Source organism: Vigna unguiculata, chromosome 11, assembly GCF_037176805.1.
Source record: "Vigna unguiculata cultivar grain cowpea cultivar isolate G323 ecotype 2 chromosome 11, ASM3717680v1, whole genome shotgun sequence".
Taxonomy (NCBI): domain Eukaryota; kingdom Viridiplantae; phylum Streptophyta; class Magnoliopsida; order Fabales; family Fabaceae; genus Vigna; species Vigna unguiculata.
This window is the reverse complement of record NC_140802.1, coordinates 41,079,308-41,101,500: the sequence shown is the minus strand read 5'-3', so window position 1 is coordinate 41,101,500 and position 22,193 is coordinate 41,079,308. Positions and strand designations below refer to the sequence as shown.

Genomic DNA, 22,193 nt, shown 5'->3' with positions numbered 1-22,193 from the left:
AGTTAAATAATTTTCGAAAATAATATTAATCGAATAGAAAGTGGTTTTTATAAAATTATTTCGTAGGAAAATTTTACAAAACTTATAAAAGATATTTATGAGCAATGAAGTTTTTAATGAATAATTTAATATTAATGTTGCTATAAAGTAAGGGATGAAGATATATTTGTTGTTACATTAATATTAATGTTAGTAATTTAATATAATGTTATTATCAATTAATATTAATGTTGGTGATTTAATATTAATGTTGCTATATAGAATTCATTTGATTCAATAAAATATTAATTATTATGCAAGCTGCATATATTTGTATTATTCATTTCAAAATAGTATTAAAGTTTCCATCAGGTTTAATACATGTATTTTATGAGAAAATAAGTGTAACATCTATAACTATATATAAAGGGGATTCCTTGTGTCCACATTTCATAATTCCAACTTTACCCTTTATAATTTAATTATTTATTAAATTTTTAAAAATTAACGGTTATTTTTACAAGTTTTTATAAAATTATTTACTTATCTCTTTTTTCTTTTTTTCTCTTATTATTCATCAACAATTATTTTTCTCTTATTTTCTCCGTACATTTTATTTTATTTTTTATAAATATACTTTTATTTTGTTTATTAAATTAATAACATTACAATATCATCAATTATTAATATAATTCAAAAAATGCGTACACACAGGCGCGATAGCGCCTGTGTTTACACTAGTAAATATGAATGACGATAAGTTTTTAGTGAAAATATCTTTTTTTAATCTACATCATTATTATTGAAATGAGTTGACGAAAAAAAGAAAGAAAAATAATAATATTTTGTTTGATACACCCAATTTTTTTACCCTCATTTAACATTATTCTTCTTACTCTTTATTATTTCTTTTCCTTTACAAATATAAAAAATCATTTTTTTTTACGTCTATTGTATCCCTATAGTGTGTGTCAAATTACTATTACTAAACAAATTGTGTCAAAGTTTAGTTAAAACAATTTTCAGAAAGAAGTCCAGTTAAATGATTGTGTAGAATGATACATAGTTATCACATTTAACTTGTATTTTTTTTTCAAAATAATTTGAGAGAGTAAAATTAAATGGATTAAAGGGAAGAAAGAGGTAAAATTGAAATTGTTTAAGATAAGAGAAAGATAATGAAAAAAGAAAAAATAGAAAAAAAATTGTAAAAGTTATTGAATGATTCGATCACTTTGAAAAATTTTAAAAATTAATTGATACATTTGGATGATCATTAAATAATTTAAAATGAAATGGTAAATTATTATTTAAAATAAATAAAAAAAGTTAAAGAAAAATAACAATAATAATTATTTATATTATTTTTAATATCATTTATATTATAATTATGACTTATATTATTATTATATTATTATTATACTTATTTATTTCATTTATTATAATAATTATTTTTATTATTATTTTAACAATAATAATTTATATTTTATCATTTTTATTACTTATTATGAAAATATAATAAAAACTAATTATATATAGATATATATTATATTTACACTCGTTTCTTCACAAATCTTCATGAATGTGAAATTTTTTTTTAAAAATAATATTATTTTTCGTGTTTTTTTGCATGAAATTTTGAACTTTCTTTGCATATCAGTGTTTGATGTATCTGGGTCTTCGGAGACAAAGAGAGTGTTAACAAACATCAGAAGAATGGATAGTAAAGTCAAACTTATGTTTTCTGCGTCAATGAGATATGCACAATGCACAACAACCAAGTTTATTTAAGATTTCCTAAAACAAAAATTTAGGAATAATGATATTTGAAATTCACTTCTTAATTATTTTAAAGATTTAATTAACTTTTAAGTTTCAAAAAAACTTGACAAGATTAAAATAAAAAATAATAAGTTTATAAGACTAAAAATAAAAAAAAGTTACATATATTCACCATTTAGGAACAAGTTATTTTATTCTTCTTATTATAAAGGAAATGAAAATGTAAAGTACAAAAAACCGCAACAAATACTTTTTTTTTTCTTAAATTAGTGACTATTTAAGAATTTTAAAAATCTAATGTACCAATTAGGATTGATTCTACTATTTGGAAGGATTCCACAAAGTTGCAGAAAATCTTAACATAGTAATTTATGAATATCAACAATTAATTACAGTTGTATCTCTGGGATTGTCTCTTGGGGAAACATGAGTTACCTCATTCTTATTCCCCGAACAGCAAAATTGCTGACTATTTTCCACTGAGTTTAAAAGCATAGTACCATAAATCATTCTTAACTTGAGCATCAGACAAAAAAAGAAAACAACAAAGAATAACTAATGAATCAGAATAACGAAGTCTTTCAGAATTTGGAGCAGGTACGAGGTAGACCCGTGTGTTGATCAACAGCCACAACCTCAGTGGCATTGTTGCATCTTAGCACATCCTGTCCCAGCTTAGCTCCAGCAGCTTTGAGACCCTTCAGAGAAACTGGTTGATTGAAGAGGTTTAAAGATGGAAGCTTTGATGCTGGAGGCATCTTCATTGCTGGCAACAAGTTTCTGAAGTCTTCTTTCAATAGCGGCACCTCAAAGTCCTGTTTGTTGTGCTTAACAACGTTGTCTTTTGCACTGATATGTGCTCCTGGCTCCATATGGTTGGTTGAAAAGCTTGCTTGTTGAGGGAAATTTGGGTAGAGACTGACATACCCTCTGAGGTACATCATGTCTATCAGGAACTTCTTCCATGAAGCTTGCCATCCATTGGTTCTAGATTTTGGAATTTGAACAGGGTTGGATTTGGCATCCTCAGTGAACCTCATGTTCATGTACACATAGAACTCTCTCCAATGCTTGGGGAAGAACACTGCCCCCCAGCTGCATGGTAATTGGTGTAGGTAAGGAGTGTTGGGGTGAATGTGTTTGAAGAATTCTGTGGCATTCCATTTTGGTCTCTCTTTGACAACTTCAACAAGCTTTGGGGTGTAGAGGGAGATGGAGGAGAGTTCAGGGAGAGAAACTTGAGGGTCATAGTGGTAAGCCATGAGTGCATACTTGATCCATAGGTAGTAGTAAGGGGAAACTTCAATGTCATCTTCTAGGAGGAGACCAAAGTCATCATCTGATGATGGATACCAGCTTTCACTCACAGCACGAATGAGACCACCTTGGATTATTCTCCTTCTCAGGGTTTTGGGTCCATGAGGCCACTCAAATGAACCTACTAGTCTTATAGTTTCCTCATCTACCCTGCTATCCATGTTGAAGGTAATGGGAATTTCATCTCCAAGATAGTAGGCATTGCTTAGAGATTTCAGAAGCCTTGTTAGTGAATTGGCTCTGTTTTGGGTGATGATGTTCACTGAAACCCTCATCCGATTCCAATCTGCAAGGCAAAGTTGAGTTTAATACTTGTTCATCTGTTACAAATTTACATGATCAACTATAAAATTATCATGCTTTCATTGTCTGCTTGTGATTAAATAACATGTAAAAGCTTACTTGGTAATGCTGTTGAACGCAGATCAGCCATCCAGAGAACTTGAGACACTGATGCCCTGGGTAAAAGAACCAATGTGGTGGCATTTGAGTTGGTTTCTGAGGCCATCTTAAGAGCTTTTCTCACATGAGGGTTAATGTCAGCAACAGTGATCACTACACTGGGGTTGTGAATTTTGATCAAACCCTTCATGCTGGTGTACACTGCATGTATCACTGGTGCCTCTGAGTCTGATACCCCAGAAAGTGATCCAATGGCCAAATCAAAAATCTTGAATCGACGTTCTTTGCAGACCATTGTAGGCCATTTGAGAACTGTTGCAACATCTTCACAAGTGCAGAAACTGCCTCCAGAGACAACAATGTAGGCCTTCTTGCCAACTGTGGACCTGAACTTTTCAAGAAGTGGTGCCAGCACTTTCACTTCATCAACTGAGTGAGCATAGAAGAGTGCATCAACTTTTTGTGGGTACATTGCAGCCCACTGAGTCACATAGCCAGTGGAAAGTGCTTTCCACCATTGATCATCTCTGACCTGAACTACGTCCTTGAAAATCACTGTGGTTTCAGATACATATGCAAGCCTGTGTTCACTATCTCCCCAAGTTTCCTTGTCCTTAGGGTCCACTGGAAGAACAAAGGAGCCAGCATTTTTGTACTTCTGAAGCTGATAGCTGCAGTAATAAAAACAATAACGAATTTTCAGCAAGTATAATCATGCAGAAATATAAGAGTGGTTCCAGGGAAATGCTTTGTTGAAATTAATTCATGGATCAAAACTTTGGATTAAAAAAAGTGGCAAAAAATTTTCTTCCTTTTGTGAGGACAAATGAGGAAAAAGATAATTTGACTATCCATGATAGACGCATTTACTTTGTTTGACATTTGACAAACAGTGTATTTCCTTTGATGACGTTTATTGCAACTTGTACTACTTATTAGTTTTTCTGAACCTAATGTCAACAACTAGTTGAACACTACCAGATCCTCTTTGGCTTAGTCAAATCATGAATGTTTGACTTGTATGGTCAGCTTTCAACTCAATTTCGCAGCCAGTTAGATCTCTTGTCACCAAATAAAATCATAATTTTTTATCACCCCAGAAGAAAAAATCTTCGTAAAATGGTAGAAAAATTTACTACATGATGTAAAAGTGTAGAAATTGACAAACCTGAGGTGCAGATCTTCACCAGTTGAGAAGGTAAAAGGTGTCTCAGTGAATAGTGTCTTAACAAGATCAGCAGAGAGAAACCATGAACTAGACAGAAAATCCACCTGCACAATTTTATCAACTGTGATATCATAAGCAGGATCGGGTAAATACAACCCTGCCTCCTTAGATCGAAATTTTCTGTAACTTGGAAACGTGAAATCCTTCTGTCTAAAAGGCAAAATCCTTCCAATACTCCCCAAAACAGAATTCTTGTATTTTTCTGTCCCAGCCACGTGCGCCAAAATCTGCAACATCTTCCTTCCAGGAATCATGTCATCATCAATAACATACACAAGATCAGCTTCAGTCTGAAGAGCCATTTGGAACCTTCCATAGTACTTGAAATCATAGCTTGAGCTTATGAAGCTGATTCTTGAGTCATTATAGGTCTCCACAATTCTCCTCAACGAGGCCTCATTGGGGCTCCCAAATGAAAGAACCCAAGCATGATGGAAAGGAAGGGTCTGTTGGAGCAAAGAATCAAGCTGAGCACAGAGTGTCTTTCTCTTGAAGTGGTTCAGCAACACAGTGATTTTTGGGCTGTTTGGACCCTTCAAGTCCCATTTAGATTTCATTGCCATCAGCTCCTGAAGAGTCTCAGTGCCAAAGGTTTTGCTTTGGAAGTTCAACACCTCATCGTAGAGCTCTCTCTTTATCTTGATCATTTGGACATCATTGGACTTCTTTTGCTGGAAGTCTATCTTCTCATTCTCACACACTTGTGATGGATTTGTGGGAAGAACACCCTCCATGACGAGAGAAGAAGCAGCTTCTTGGTAGTGGCCAACAACGTGGGGTGTGATCATAAGTTGTTTCCATTGCTGGGCAATTTTGGTAGCCCATGTGAACTCTGGTTTGGTTCTTAAATCAATGGAAGGCCCCATGTAATACAATAGGAATGTTGCATAAACTGCAAAGAAAAACTGAAGGCAAGTGAGTGCTGCAACGAACTTTGTGGAGGAACCTTTCTGAGCCTTCACTTTGTTTCTTCCTCCAACATAGTCACTAAGCATCCCTTCCAAGCATTCTCCACTTCTCGATGAGGTCGAAGTTCGACCAAAACCCATTTTAGATGCTTCAATATCCTCTAACCTGCAAAACAACAAAGACAAAGTTAGTACCTACACATGACAGTTTTACTGTCACAATTTTTTCAAGAGAAACTCCAACTAAGTCTAACCAATAAGTATGTGTTTGAAAATCTGTCAGAATGAAGCTTTTTGCACTTTTCAATGCATAAACACAAAAACAATGTGAGGGATAGATTGAGTTGAGTTGGATCAAAACGTAATCCAAACAAATTTATCAGTCTTTCTAGATATATAACTGTTTCTGTGATGTGATTGAAACTGAAAGAGAAGAGAAAACCTATGAGTGGTTTGTGAAATTTGAAGAGCAATGGTTTGTGTGCATTATATTATATATTAGTAGAAAAGGTGAGAGATAGTTTAGAAGTTCCCATGAAAATTGCATCACAGGTCACATGGCCTAAACGCTTAAGAGCAAGAAGTTTATTAGCATACGCGTTACCTTCATTCACTATACACTACTTCGTGCACACTTCTTTTAAGAAACCAATGAAAGCCAAAGTTCATGCCGTTGAAAAGGGTAAACCTTGTGTTTTTGGCACTGCATGCACTCCTAATATAACTCATTTTCGTGTTCCGTTTTTGTGCCTTTTTTTCCTCTCCGAACCAAAATATTTCCATTTTCTTAAGTCCATGAAGATCACAAGATATCTCAAACTCCTAGAGAAGAAAAAAAAAAGCATACATTATTGATTTGCACTTTGATATTCAGGTTTTAGAGATTAAAGCATGATTTAAGGGCCTTAGTCAAAACCGAAAATAACCTCTACGTAGGAAACTTTACATAGCAGGAAAAAGACAATATTATATAACCTTAAAGGCACAAACAAACACGAGAAAGAACATGGGGTTGAAGTAATACGTACATTGCACACTATCTTGGCAAGTGAAGAAGGTGAGAAAACAAAGGCTTAGCTTCTTGAGCAAAACAAGCAACAGATATGTATATGATTCACCAAAATAAATGTGTTATTTGCTGTCAAAGAGTGAGGCCTAAATAAATGTTACATAATTTATATATGAATATGATTTTATATATTAAGCCATCGATGGTGTGCTTGACCTTTTGAAGAAGATACGTGAATGAAATTTGCAGCAAAACTTTTGTTATAATGGGTGATCGCCGAACTTAGGCGGGTTCTGCGCAAGAAACTCATGGCAAGAAAATGGTTCGCTTGTGCAAGAGAGAATTCAAATGTATCTTGTTCGCTTAGGCTATAAAAAAAGGGTATTGGAATAATGGGAACACAACCTTTTCATTCCAATGAAAAATATATACTTAGCCATTTTTTCAGTTTTCATTTTCACTTTCCTCCTTTTCTGGTGAGTTGCCACTGAGATGGAGAGACACATGGGGTTGACATAACATTAATTGAATTGAATGGGACAAATTTTGGAGAGTACAAAAGAAGTTAAATATATAGGGTATGTAGATTAAACAAGATTAGTTATAACTTTATTAGTCAATTATGTTCAATAATTAGTGTAAGAACGTATTTTTATCAAGAATTATGATACTTTGACAATCAATAAATTTTTATATTAAACTTGTATATATAATTCTATTTTTTATTTTCTTTTGCAAACACAAAAGTTCGTCTTTTTTTATTATTATATTGTAAAAATGTTTGTTAGAAGTACGATATATGTTCGGTAGGAATGTAAAAAAAATCATTTCTTGATAAATATGAAAATTTATTGGATGTTTATGGTCTTTCTTATATAAAGGGTTAACTAAGAATGACTCCAATGATATTCTTAATTAGAATTAATTGTGGGTTTTGTTTGATTAGATTTTGAATTTATACTTATACATATATAAAAGTTTGAATGAAAAGAGCAACAGTGAGGGAATAAATGTCGCTTTAGACCAATAGAAATTTATTATTTCCAAAAAAGGCATCTTAATCTGCATGAAAAATTAATAATACCACAGAGATAGAAGAATGTATTAGATGAAAAGTAAATAATGATTACGCAGTTAAAATAATGTATTATCATTTTTTTTCTATTTTTTATTGTCTTTTCTCTTATCATTTTTGAATTGTGCATAGTTCAATTATATAATGAAGAAAACCATATTAAACTATTTTTTTTATTCCATTCAAAGTATGCACGTGAGGACTTCTTAAAAAGTTTAAAGAAAGTCAACATTTATAATTTACAATGGTTTTTCATTTCATTCAAAGTATATATATGGTCGTGATGTATTGAAACTGTTGGAGGAAGTCAACATTGGTGTATAAAATGTTGGTATTCCTACATTTGAGTTTGGTATGATTACAATGATGTTTGGTTTTTGTGTAGGAATGAACCACTCTAGTGGAAACCACGTATAACATAGTTGGCGTTGGTGAATGTATTAGTATTATGTATCTTTACGAGTGTGTGGGTTAGGTTGATATTTATAAGCCTGGGAAATAGTATTACGATCCATAAAAGAAACAAAAGTGTACTCGTACCTAAACGTAAATCTTCAAACCATTTAACCATTTGCTTCAAAAAGTCTATAACAAATCTCTTCATAATGAAATTATTGAATAGTTTCTTCATTAGTAAAAAAGAAACATTCTTTTAAGTCAAAGACTACGTTAATACGCAACTATTAAATCACGTCAATTAACTTTGTAAAAGTTAAAAACTATAATGTTTTTGTAATTTCAAAAATTACATTTAATAAATATACTATTATGTTACGTCAATTTTGAAATTAAATTGATTATTCATGCAATCAAGAATGGATCTTGCTAAATATCATTGAGAATAGTTCAAATATAAGTTAAAAGTTTCACATAAGATCAAATAGACAAAGTTACACACTATATAAGAATAGAAATCCATAACACCACTGTCTTAAAATTTTGGAATAAAAGTGGTGTCAAATGTCTTATATATGTATAAAACCAATATCATATATATGAAAACAAGAGACTCATACTTAAGAGAAAAATGTAATATTGTTAATAATTAAAGTGTTGATCGTCTGTATCTCAAATTTTGATATATTTTTGTTCACAAAATTTAAAATGAGTGAAAATAATCTTTTTAACTTAATAATGTTAACTTTTTCTTTTTTAATATATTAAACAGAAATTTGAGTTAATATTTAAACCGAGACATGTGAAATGCTATAAATATCTTACTGTATAAAATTAGTCTCAAAACTCAAACTTTTTGAACATTATGTTAAAAAATGTGATGTGCAATAGTTAGAGTAGTTAGCCTCTTCAGATGGGTCCCTGTAAAGAAGAAAAGAAGTTTTTGGTTGAACTTCAATGCAACAAAGGCCTTGGTGGTGCAGAATGGAGAGGCAAAAAGAGCAGACAGAGGACAAAAATCTTAAGATTTATGTGATTTGAAAAACCAGAATTCACATTGAACAGAGTAGTTAGGCTTTCACAGGTACATTGAAGTCAGTTCTGTAGTTTACACTAACAGATAGTTGCAATAGCATGAAACAATTCTGGCCATAATAATAGTAATAATAATAATAATACTCTCTTAAACCATTAAAACTAAACTGTTTCTACACATTCTTCCATAATCCTCTAATCACCTAGACATGTCACAACTTGAGGAGTAATCTATCTGCTCAGTTTCCCAGCTCAGCTTAGAGGCAACTCTTTCATGCTGTGGAAAATATTCCTGTAACCATCATACACAACATCATTTCAGTTGCAGTAAATCAATACACACATTTGCATCATATTTTTCCACAAACATAGTCTATAACAACACTACCTTAAAATTAACCATCATCATTCACAAACTGTCGTAAAACATTACAGAAACTGTTAAACCAGAAAGAGAGATTGCAGTTACCTCCATCTTTTTGACAAGCTCTTTTGATGATGGGGAAGATACAATTATGTGGCGAGCTTTGGGGCTAATGAACCCTTCCTCCACAGCTTTGTCAATGAAAGACAACAATGAATTGTAGTATCCATCTACGTTCAGCAACCCCACCTTCCAAAACAATTATCAACTTGGTTAAGAAATTATTTTTTTCATTAACAAAAACAATTCTAGAACTTAGTACAACGTAAATCTTCGAAGATTAAAAAGGGTCCTTACTGGTTTATCATGGATGCCAAGCTGAGCCCATGTTATGACCTCAAGAAGCTCCTCAAGTGTTCCATAGCCACCTTCACACACACACACAAAGAAAACACATTATTATTAATTAGATTTTCTACTTATTAAGTTTATATATATATATATATATATATATATATATATATGCAGAAAAAGTACTTTCAAAACACATTATGCAGTTTTTTATTTTATTTAATTGTTTTCTTAGGCATTGTTGTCGTTTTATTCCTTTTAATTATATTTTTGGTTATGGATGCAGACCCAAATAACTATCGACTGAATGACCCCTTTTACAGTTCTTTTATTGAATTATAAAAGGGAAAGAAACGATGTGGGACCCGTGTTTTTGTTTTTCTTGGGCCTGTGAGCAATCTTTGGAAATCTGTCCTGTTTCCTTTTACAATTTTAGCTTTTTAATCTTTCAATTTAATAATAATAACAATTTTATTATTCTCAATAAATTCTTTTATGGCGTAAAATATAATTTTACTATTAGATAAATAAATTTAAATAAATCTTAACCTTTTTTAATTAATTTTATTTTTAGTGAAATCTTTATTTAAGATTATTAATAGACTATATAAATTCAAACAGGAAAACAATGCAGGCATGAAAACATCATAACTCTGTGTAAGAAAACATAATTTAAACAGAAGAAAAAAAAAAAACCAGTGATGGAGTATCCTACGCTAGATTTCATGTTGTTAAACTTAGATCGCATCTACAATTATATTGATGCATGAGAGAAATAAAGTGGTGCATCTGCATCACAGAAGTTGAACAATCTCTCATAGATCATGTGGATTTTGTCCGAAACATGTCTATAAGCCATCAATGGATGAGTTTTAAAGTCCTGACATTCTATCACATAATGATTTGCAGTTGACATGTCATATGTACATTTTCATTGACACGTAACATCATGAAGAAAGTAGTGTGTATTAAAAAACCTCACATTCACAAAAAAACTGACACGTAACATCATCAACAAAGTAGTGTGTACTAAAAAACCTCACATTCATACAAAAAAAGAACAGAATTTGTACAGTGAGAGCATCGCTTTTTCATTTTGAAATCATAATCAGTGATAAATATGCAGTTAGAAAGGTCGATGATTGAAATGGGGTAGTGTGAAATGTGAGTTTAAGAGTGAAAATGGTGTGTGTTGTACGAACCGGGTAAGGCAATAAAGGCATCAGAGTGGCGAGCCATCTCTGCTTTTCTTTGATGCATGTCTGCTACTGCCATCACTTCTCCCACAGTTTCTCCAGTGATCTGCAAAAAGCCAGAACCCCAAATGGATCCAAATTATCACTGAAACCATAAAGAGGGTTTTGTGTGTGAGTGAATGCATGGACAGGAATGGAAGAAGGGTAATGATGAGTACTGCAGAAGTGGGCTCAAGAAGGAATCGTATAGCTTGACATTTTCCCTTGGGAGATAAACCAAACAATAGACCAAACGAAGAAAGGTGGGAAAAGTTACTCATCAATGATAAGAAAATGGAGATCAAACAAGGGTTGCCACAAGAATCTAAAGAGGGTACATGGAACTTGGAGAGAGAGGGACAAAATGCCTCAGAACGAATGACCCCAGGTTGCCAGGTGTATTGATAGATAAGTTTATAGAAAAAGACTCAAATGTCAAACCACCTTAAAACCTAAAAGAATCACCACAAAAGACAAAGTGCAAAATCCATACACTGTCATAACAAAAGTAAGGTGCAAATTCACTACACACACTAACTTGTTTTTATAAAAACTTCACAACTTCACATTGATTATGTATCATAATTTACAGATTCTTTACACTGTCAATTTACCAAAGAATCATGTTAGAAAAGCTGTTATTGGAAATCATTTTCTAAACAGTATCAACAACACTTTGTCTAAAGAGGATAGGTAGGATTGGAACAAGAAAAGCATGTTGTGGTGGAAAGGTAAAGTGTCTGTAGATAATTCTCTCTGTCTCTCGTTCTGTGTGGGTGGATATTTGGTCATTTTCTTTTTATTTGCAATCATGATTGATGAAGTGCCTCCAAAACATCTTAACATTACCTCTCTTGGCATCAGTGTCTTGGGAATAACCCTGCAGACAATATCATCACATGAAATAGTTCAAATTAACAACATATCATGCAATCCAACAACATTCATAAATCACAACCAAGATTCTGCTCACCCAATTACATGCCGACCCCCTTCATAAACAGCCTGGGAAACCAGCCCCATCAAACCAATGCTGCCTCCTCCATAAACCAGATCAATATTTCTTGACACCTTTTCAAGATTCAAAAAACGTGCCCAAATAAGTTAATTAAGTAAATAATTCAACAATGGTAGCTACTCTTTCATTAAACTCTCCCACCATCACCAACAACACTGAAACTACCAAAGGTATATGCTTAAACTCTGTATAGACTACAAAATATCCATGAAAAGAAAAAAAGAAAAACAGATTTTTGTTCACCCCACTTTTCTTGAGGGGTTTATGTAGTTGAAATGTGGATGAAGAAACCATGTGGGGTACCGAGAAACAGATGAAGAAACAACAAACAAAGGTCTAATTGAACATTTAAGCCAAACCAAGACCACCAAAAATAACAGGATGAACCAAAAACAACATATGCCAAGTTCAATTTGCTTGAACAAAACAAGGTTGGCATTAGGAAGCAGAGTTTCAAATTAGCAGAAACATGTGTTAGCAGAAGAAACGTGAGAGTGAGACGTTACCAACTCTTTGCCAAGCTCAATAGCAGCATCCTTATAGCTACTCTTGTTCCCAGGGCTACTTCCGCAGAACACACAAATCCTCTTGAACCTGGATTGTTGTTTCATCTCAGTTTCTTCACCCTCCATGTTTCCTTTTTTCTCACACTGTGTCTTCTCTATCATCACCCCAAGGCTTGAGTTGAGAATTCGGATGAATGAACGGTTAATTGATGGAAGTGCTGGTGCGTGGCTTTATATAAGGGTAGCAGAGGCACAAGCGAGGGTGCATTCTATTGTGGAACCATTATCACATCATGAACGATGACGATGATGATGACTCCTCCCAAGTTGTACGTAGGAAAAACTTGATCCACAAACGTGTGTGTTTGTTTTCTACTTTACTATGGTCCCCTGTACCAGATAAAAATATATAAAAAAGAAAAAAAAAAGCAACACAATCCGTGGTCCTATGTCAAGATCATTGTGCGTTTTTGTTTCACCAAAATTGAATATTGGAGTGGAAACACTACACTGGACGGTGAAATTGAACTCTCTGTTTTGATGTTCTAAAATACAGTTCGAAAGGGTTGGTTTTGATGTTTGTTGCGTGTTGATGGATGCTATTTGCTTAGACAGTTTTTCCTCAACATCGAGACTCGTATATTATAACATCTTTTAAGACATACCAAGATTATATACTTACATATATATATATATATATATATATAGCAAAAGTAGAGGTAGAAAAATGAGATACGTGGAAATAGTAGTAGTAGTATCTTCTTGTTTCTATTCGCAATATCCACGTGGGAAATCAGAGCTAGTGGCAAAGTTTAGTACAATGGTACATATAGGACCTTTTTATAGCAATGGAAAATGTTTGGTAGAGATAATTTGGGGGGAAGACACCTAGACAGGGATGACGAAAATATGAGAGAGAACTGATAAATGTCAGCAGTGACCACTGTAAGAGTGTTTATAGATCAGAAATGCATAACTATTCTACTTTAAGATGAAACCTTTTCTTCCGTTGAATCTTGATCACATAAAATATTAAACTATGTTTCTTTTTTTTTTTTATTGTGAACATCTAGGTTATACTTGAGCTTTAGAAAAATATCTCTGAGACTGCACATGATTTTCTGGTATCAATTTCATTTCATTGCAACCCACAAAATATCTTCTATTTGATGTATAGCCAGGATAGTGGCCAGATATTGTTAAGATAGAGGAACCTGGTCCAGCACTTGCATTGAGTGAGTAATCTCCAATTTTGTGGACAGATATTATGGGGTGTTTTCAATTCTTGAAGCACAGTATAAGATTCTAGTAATTTTATGACAAATTCAACCGGTTCAAGGATAAAACAGGAGTTAATGTTTAACTGGTTGTATCCATCAACATTGGCATATGCTGTTTATGAATGGCCCGTGATACTCTTTCCCTCTCCACAGTTCTTGCTTTGACACGACCAGTTCTAGTGTTTTAGCTAAACCATAGGCATCTTAAATCTGGGTTGACTTTAAATCAACTACTTTTTTATCACATTCTCTTCATTTTGGTATCCAACTAACGTGTCCACTCACCAACTCCCATTACCTAGCTCCTTGACTCTCTGTGAAAGCTCCAGAGATAAGACATGTAACTCTTAAAACACAACACAACACAACACAGCACACAAACATAGTGAGAGAACATGTGTAGATCATGTGGTGGCGTAGGTTGTAACGTGTAGGACATAAAATAAGTGTATTGTTATACCCTTACACCGAGACAAGGTTTAGATTTAAGCTCGGAATCACATGATATCCATCTTCCGGTTTGTGATGTGTGTGCCCTCAACCACCTCCTCTTGGTAGACAAACCTGAAGCATGCCTAGGAAACATCCATTCTTTTTTATCACTGAGATTTAGATTGGACATAAAAAAATTACCCTCTTTGTTCCTGTTGTTTGTAGACAAAGCCTTGCTGTCCCTATTCTTGTAGACTCCCTTTGTCTTTCTAATGCTTCTTCTATGGTCGCTAAAAGGATACAACTGTTTGTATTATCTATTTGCTTTGTTGGTTGGTTTGTTACTGTGAAATGAATTGAAGAGTGAAGAGGCCCAGTTGGTAAGAATATTAATAATGGTTTCCAAAAGGAAACATCACATCAAACAGGGTTTGGAAATTACAGTGATTTATTTGTTTTGTTTCTTACAAGCTACAGAGGCCTTAGTTGATTTCCTCTGATACTCAAAGTGTGTGTGTTTTGGTGAATCCACTACTAGCTTTTGGTGATGGATTAATTAAAATATGGAGGTTTGGATGGTTTCAGTTTCGTCAATTCATCCGTGCAATAATAGATGTTGATGAATTGAGAGCTTGATGAATAGAGAGGAAATAACAGTGAATGTGTACTTCACTGACACCAATGTTGTTTTGCTCTATTGAGAGGATATAGATAGGAACAAGCACGTGGGAGTCATTGTTTGTGGAGAAAATTATGGGGTTTTTGTGGTCACATAATCCTAATGGGAAGGAGCAGGACCATCACCATTCTCTAGTGCCAATCAAAACTTGACGCATATGTGTAACCCCATTACCAAATTGGCATATTGGTCTCACAAAAACTTAAGGTCAGGGTATGAAATTACCCCTTTCTGCTTCACTCTTTTTTGTGACAGCCAGTCAAATCCTTTGACCATGTTAATCAATTACCAACCAGTTATCACTCCTCTCATAAGATATTTGCCGTTGTGTTAACACTTTTGCCTTGCTTTTCTGAGTTGATGGAAATACTCTGAGTCCGAAATTTATATCGAATAAAAATAACAAAATTAAATAATTGTTCTTTATGAACTGGGATTTTCTTTCAACTTTTCTAATTATTTATTTCTGTCTTATTATACTCCATTCGTTTTTTTTTTAGTGTATTTATCTATTCATTTTTTATTGAAGTCAGTTATTTGCAAAAGATATTTTACATTCAAGTGTTTGGTTTTAGAGAGGGCAATAAATGGATATAGTTTTCAAAGTATTAAATATTTAACCTACATGCTATATTTACAGTACCTTTATTGAAATTTTATCTTTTAAAAAATCTAATTATGATCCAATCCAACCACCACATGATCAACAACGATGAAAACTCATAGACTCAATGTTTCAAGATTTTGAGTTAAGTAATGTTAATTCTTTGTATAAGTTGAGGTAACGACACATATATACAAACACCTACACCTGTTAAATAGTTTTCTAATTGTTTCTCATTTTCTTTTCTACCGATTTGGTTTGCGTCATAGAATAATAAGAAATGTTGATTTGCATTTTTTTTTCCACCATGAAAGGGAAATTAATATATTTATATAGATTAAAAGGTGTGAAATATGTTTGGAAGAGAGGTATAAGTTAAAGTGAAGTGCATGAATAAAAATAATTGAAGTGAAGTTGTGACTGTGTCTTTATTGAGAGGAATAAAATGTAAGTCCAAAGGTTGCCTTTTGGGATAAGGCAAGCATCTCTTTCATGAAATGGAGAAGTTATAAGAATTAGACCAATCCATGCATAATGGAATCGCGTGTGGAGCATGTTGTTAGAAAATGGGGTCTATTTTGTTGCTAATCAAAAGACTAGTCAATTTTTAAGAAAGCCTTTGATGCGAAATTATTTGAATGAAGGTAATGAACAGAGAGTTAAGAAAATGCTGTGAAACTAGGAAATGGATCGAATATGGTGATACCAGTTAGCTTTGTTATGTGCTTCCCTTTTCTTTTGGGAAGGTTCTACTGTGGTCACTCTTCGTTCCCATTCATTTATTAAAGTACCCACCTTTTACTTTTTGCATAAAAATATCAAATGTAACATATTATTCTGAGTGTTTTTTAAAAGTCAAATATATTTTTATCTTTCAACAGTGAAAATTGGAATAAGTCATTCTTGAAAATGTTGAACCAATTTAGTTCATCAATTTTATAAATACATGAATTTAGTCATTTTAACCAAATTTTATTAAGTTTATTTGACATTTCAACACTAGTGCAGAATCGCATTTTTACATTGCCTTATAGTCCTCGATTATTGCGGAACCGATGCCTATAAGGACGCGGTGGCATTTTTGAATTTTTTTGAACTTTTTTGGCTCGGGTCCCAATCCAACCGAAGCCTATAAGAGCTTTTATGCTTCGGTTATCACTCAACCGAAGCCTATAACACGTTAGAGTTTCCCAAATTTTCAAAAGTGTCACTGACAGCAAAGGTTTTAGCCTCATGTGGAATAAGACCGAAACCTATTCCACTTTATGTCTCAATTATTAATTGAACTGAGGCCATATCCCTTATTTAGGGTTCAAAATTCGCGAACCCAACACTGTTCATCTTCGTCACACTCCGTCGCGAAGCTGTTGTTTCTCTCTGTGCAAACTCCACCACACTCCGCCGCACCATTGCGCCACCGTCCACCACAACCACCATTGTGCTCCGCCGAAGGTTGTCACTGCTCTGTGCCACTTTGTTGCGACGTTGTGGCTATACGTCAACGGTGCAGGAAGGTGGGTTCGTTCTAGCGAGTTCGTGTTCGTGGCAGAGAAGAATGAGGTCCTATGCAATTCAGGGGTTGCTGCCGTAATGATCTTATGTGGTTACTTCGATGAAGGTTCGAAGGTGCTGCTGTGGAGGAACTCTGGTTCGTTCCAGCGCCTCACTCGTGCTTTGGGGTTTCATGTTGGTGGCAGATGATTCGTGTTCTTCTGTTCGTGGTGTAGAGGTGGTTCAAGCACGATCTGGATCTCTCCTGCGTTGAAGATAGAGACAGTGCAGTGATCTCTCGTGATTAGGGTTTCGAACAGTGGTGAGGTTCACTGCGGTGGAGTTCACGGCGAGGCAATGGTGGCAAGGTTTGCTACAACGAATGGTGGTGAGGTTCGCTACGGTGAATCTCTAAAAATTTAGAGACTCTATGGCCTCGGTTTCCAGGATAACCGAAGCATAAACATGGATCTATGGCTTCGGGTCACACCCGAGGCCAAAAGCCTTCACCTTTTGGCCTCGCCCCAATATGCTTCGATTCGAGAACCGGTGCAGAACATAAAAAACAATCGTTGCCAAAAGTCCTTTCTGCACTAATGTAAACACATTTTATTATAGTATTTTAGTTTGTTTACACCGTTTGATACATGTTTGCTTCAATGTTAGTAGAAAAACGCGTTTGAAACGTAAATGAACTTAAAAGAATTTGGTTTAAAGATTCACACATTTTTAAAGATAAAAGATTAAATTGGTTGGTTCAAAATTTTTCAAGAGAGAGTAATTCTAATTTTCACTAAAAATTGAAAAATAACAAATATATTTAACAAATTTTTTTATTTATTTTTCTCAAAAAAAATATAAGTCGTGAATAACCTTATTTATATTTAATTAAATTATTAGAAATAGTAAATTCTATAAATCAATTTTTTAAAATAAGTAATATTCATAATTTTATAATTTTTTATTTTTAAGTACAAGTCTATTAAAAATTTCATAAGAGATATATATAACTAATACAACAACGAAAAATTAAATTTCAAGTATCTCAAGTTGTCAAATAGAATTGAGAAACGATGAAAGACCCTTTTGAAAATAAACTTAATTAATGACAAATTTACACAATACTCAGATTAATAGATATATCATAAAGTATGAGCATATTTTTGATGCAAATCTATACAATGTAAGTTATGTAATTTAATCCATCCCACTCCATCATTGATTTGTTCGGATTGCACGTAATATATAACGAAACTAAGTGAATTAGTGAGAAAAATACTCGATCTATCTCGTACTTTTACTTGTGAACTAACATAAATAATTCATCTGGTATTGTCATTCTTACTTTTTTTATCTGGGAAAAAAATAAAAAAATTATGAATGTAATAACGGATTGGAAGACCATTATCTCCATCCTTTATAAACTCCGCGGTTGAAAATACCTAATGAGTATTTAGGCTTGAAAGAGATGTATCGAGCATACATAGAATCACTTTGTAATTAATGGAAAAAGAAGTAAAATGCAGGATTCATAGCACTGGACACAAACGCCAGACATTCGTTGCACTTTCGGAACCAAAATACGTTTTCAGAGGGACCAATTCTTCTAAGTCTTCTAGAAAAGTCTTGTGATATTTTCTCTCTTTTTTTTTTCTTCTTTTGTTAAATAATGGAAAATTGAGATACTATAAATATAGGGTATAAGTTACAAATTTCACATGCATAAAACTGTCCAACATGCTCAAGCTTATATGATTGCTTCACTTTTTCAATCACTGTCAAAAAATTTAGTTCTTTCGTGCCAAAATAATCTTAGTGCAAAGTTTGAAATTAATATATAATTTTGATAATCTTGTCTGAACGAAAAAAAAAAAATTATTGACCCATATAAGACATCAGACCCTTAAGTCAAATTTAACTTGATCGGATAGGTTCAAGTTACAAAATTAAAAAATAATTAGTATATGGCGATAAACTTAAAAGATTATTTATCATGTTTTTTTATAGAAAATTCCCCAAATTTAAATATAATAAAATTGAATTATTTATCATTCAAATTATAATTTATTAAATTTTATTTTTTTTAATAAAATATTCCAATTAGTACAGAAATAAATACAAAAAATATTTTAGTGTTAAAAATATTTAATTACTAATGTTTTTCGAACTTATACTTGACCATCAATCAAACATATAGTAATAACTATTTTAGTTAATTGAAATCAGAATATAAGCTCAATGTAGTTAATTATTTTAAATAACGTAAACGTATATTTAAGTAATATATATATATATATATATATATATATATATATATATATATATATATATATATATATATAAAATTTTGTTTCAAATTATTATAAATACAATATATCAATTGCTATATCTAGTAGTCACTAAATTTGAATGAGAAATTAAAATTTATTTTTGTACCAAATTTTGATATATTGAAATTTAACGTAGTAATTAGATCGGAAGAATTATATTTTCTTATTTTTAATATTTGAGGCTAAACTATATAAAAAAAAATTAAAATAAAAACGAATTTCAATTTAACTTAAAGTTTAAAAACTAAAACTATATTTAATCCGTTTATAAAAGTATATTGGATGACAAATAACTTTCTCCTTAGAAAAGGAGAATTTTGGCAGTATAGAAACGAATTAGATTAAGTTTGTTTCTAAACCCAACGTTGAAGTTCCACTTATTTATTTGATACACATGAACTTTTTTGAAGTTTGAACAAGTTTAAGAAGAACGACGTTGAAAGAGTGTTTGATAATAATAAAATTAGTAATTTTGTTGGATATTTAAATCTTGTTAAGTAGTTTAATAAGATTTTAAAAATTTGAATAATTGTTAGGAATTTAAACAAGTTTTAATCCCAATCCCAAACACCGACTTCTCCTTTGTCCTTTGAAGAAAGTGCGTGACATAATTTTGTTGGCTATTAGCTATGGCTATGTCTATGGCATGTCACTTTCTTCCATTTCAACATCAAAAATAAAGAATGAGGTAGGAGAAGCCAAGTTGAATACGTAATTTCTTTGTATTTATTCAAACTACTAAAATCTCTTTTTACCTTATTTTCAATGCATATTCCCTCCAAATTTAAACCCACATTCCTTCTCATTCAAACAAACATCTTTTCCATTTTCCACTTAATAATTGTAATAGTGATGAATTATTTGTCAACACGAGTTCAAACAATGTACTCAATATAAACTTTTTGAGATCAAAATTAAAGTAGAGACAAAAGTACCTACTTGATTCGGGTGATAAAACTTTGATTCTTTTTTAGGATAAAATGTTTATTACTTGGTTAAAAGTTATAATTTTTAATTAGGATATAACTCTTTTTACTTAAAAGTGTGACATAAATCTAAATGTTACAATTTATTCGATTGTAATCTAGTCTACTTGATCTCTGTCACGGGACAATTGATGTCACTTGCAACACTTTTTATATAAATATATTTTAATTAAGTTTGAGGTTTTTTTTTCTTTAAAGAAAAGCAATTCCAATAAAAAATACCATGCTAAAAAAATAGCTTGTGTTTTCTTTTATCTAAACTTATTATGTAAAGATTATTTTAATCTTTGACAAATATTGGTAGAATGAAATGAACCTATAATTTGATATTTGGACTCAACGACAAACAAGTGTGCGGACATAATTTACTGAAAGTGTTGTAATAAATTCCTTGATAAATGGTTAATATATTTTGTTCGAAGTTTGAAAGCACATCTTTATTGGATGAAGTGATGGGTAGTAATGTTTCTTTATTTATAATAAAATTTGATGATCTCGATTGTGTAAACAATAGACAAAAATTCAATAACACTCATTGAACATTTAATTTAACATTTTCACCACTCTAATAATGTTTTAAGTGTTTGTCTTGTACATGATAGTTACAGAAGGTCGGTTGTTTAAATAATAATAATAATAATAATACATGTATTTTTACAGTTTTTTATAGGTAATATGTATTCTTATGGTTATTTTTAATATCATAATAATTATATTAGTATGAGAATTTTTTAATTATGTTAATGATTTACTTTTTGTGAAAATTTTGTGTGATAATATATGGTTCACTATATTTAAAAACTTTAGGAAATACTATTAATGAAGTTCTATTAGTTACCTTTAAATACTTAAGGTCTGAGATATACTTTTTTCATAAAATTTCTTGTTATTATTAAAAGAACCTTTTTAATGAGTTAGAATTGTTTTATTTTCAGCCTTTTGGTTTGATCTTTAAACCTAATAGTATATTTAATCATTATCACCTGAAATTAATATGATGAAATCTAACTTTTTAACATATTAGACAGTATTAAGAAAGTATTTATCTAAAAAAACTTTTAAAGAAGGTTCTAGAATCATCGTTGATCTAATTGTCATTGTCATTATAAGTCATAATCGTTGATCTATTTGGACTTGTATCAACTTGAGTTTATTTGAACTTTATTTAAAATTTATGACAGTGATGTATTTTATTTTATTTTATTTGAATTTATGATTTATGATTAAATATTTGTTTTTTAAATAATTTTGCAAATACTCGTAGGTACCCGTGAATATGAAAAAAATAGGCGGATACGCGCATAATGGATACCCAACGGATATGGGTACGGGACAGATATTTATCCAACGAGTAGGGTACGGGAGAGCTACTACTCGTATCTTACCCGTCCTGTTGACATCCCTAAGTACAACCATCACCATAAGTTTGAATAATTTTTAAAAATATATATAGCAACAGTGACAAGAAAGCAACTTTGGTAGTAAGGAAACAACGACGACGACAAGGAAACAACAATGATTGTGCCTCCTTATAACCATCATTTAAACTATGAAATTTTACTAATAAACAACTATTTTAAAGTAATTGTTGTTAAAAATGTCTTTTTAATTACAAAATGGCCACCAAATTTTTTTACGACGGTGATTTTATATAAATGTTGTCGATTGATGACTTATCTAGTGATTAATTTTGAATATATAAAAAGAATTGTGAAGGTTTAGTGATACTTGTAAAACATTAAATATCAATCAACTTAGAATATTTTTCTTACTAAGTGATGAGTCT

At 32.0% G+C, this 22,193-nt stretch overlaps 2 protein-coding genes across 4 annotated transcripts; both read right to left on the bottom strand.

Annotated features, from left to right (window-relative positions):
• Positions 1 to 2,105: 2,105 nt before the first annotated feature.
• On the bottom strand, positions 2,106 to 6,770 carry LOC114168749 (glycosyltransferase family protein 2). 3 transcript variants are annotated; one of them, XM_028053664.2, is made up of 5 exons: positions 6,645 to 6,764; positions 6,221 to 6,438; positions 4,649 to 5,782; positions 3,481 to 4,151; positions 2,106 to 3,364 (listed from the first exon to the last, which is right to left on the bottom strand). In XM_028053664.2, exons 3-5 carry the CDS (start codon positions 5,755 to 5,757, stop codon positions 2,343 to 2,345), a joined length of 2,802 nt encoding a protein of 933 aa, XP_027909465.1. In that variant the 5' UTR covers positions 5,758 to 5,782; positions 6,221 to 6,438; positions 6,645 to 6,764; the 3' UTR covers positions 2,106 to 2,342. The 3 variants fall into 3 exon arrangements, with proteins under 3 accessions (XP_027909465.1, XP_027909463.1, XP_027909464.1); XM_028053662.2 differs by lacking the exon at positions 6,221 to 6,438 and having other exon boundaries at positions 6,645 to 6,770; XM_028053663.2 differs by lacking the exons at positions 6,221 to 6,438; positions 6,645 to 6,764 and adding an exon at positions 5,871 to 6,148.
• A 2,353-nt stretch (positions 6,771 to 9,123) lies between these two features.
• LOC114168667 (cytokinin riboside 5'-monophosphate phosphoribohydrolase LOG1) lies at positions 9,124 to 12,948 on the bottom strand. The gene is made up of 7 exons (XM_028053567.2): positions 12,606 to 12,948; positions 12,055 to 12,152; positions 11,931 to 11,961; positions 11,049 to 11,148; positions 9,853 to 9,923; positions 9,601 to 9,744; positions 9,124 to 9,423 (listed from the first exon to the last, which is right to left on the bottom strand). The coding sequence occupies exons 1-7, from the start codon at positions 12,765 to 12,767 to the stop codon at positions 9,331 to 9,333; spliced, it is 699 nt and encodes a 232-aa protein (XP_027909368.1). The 5' UTR covers positions 12,768 to 12,948; the 3' UTR covers positions 9,124 to 9,330.
• Positions 12,949 to 22,193: the final 9,245 nt, after the last annotated feature.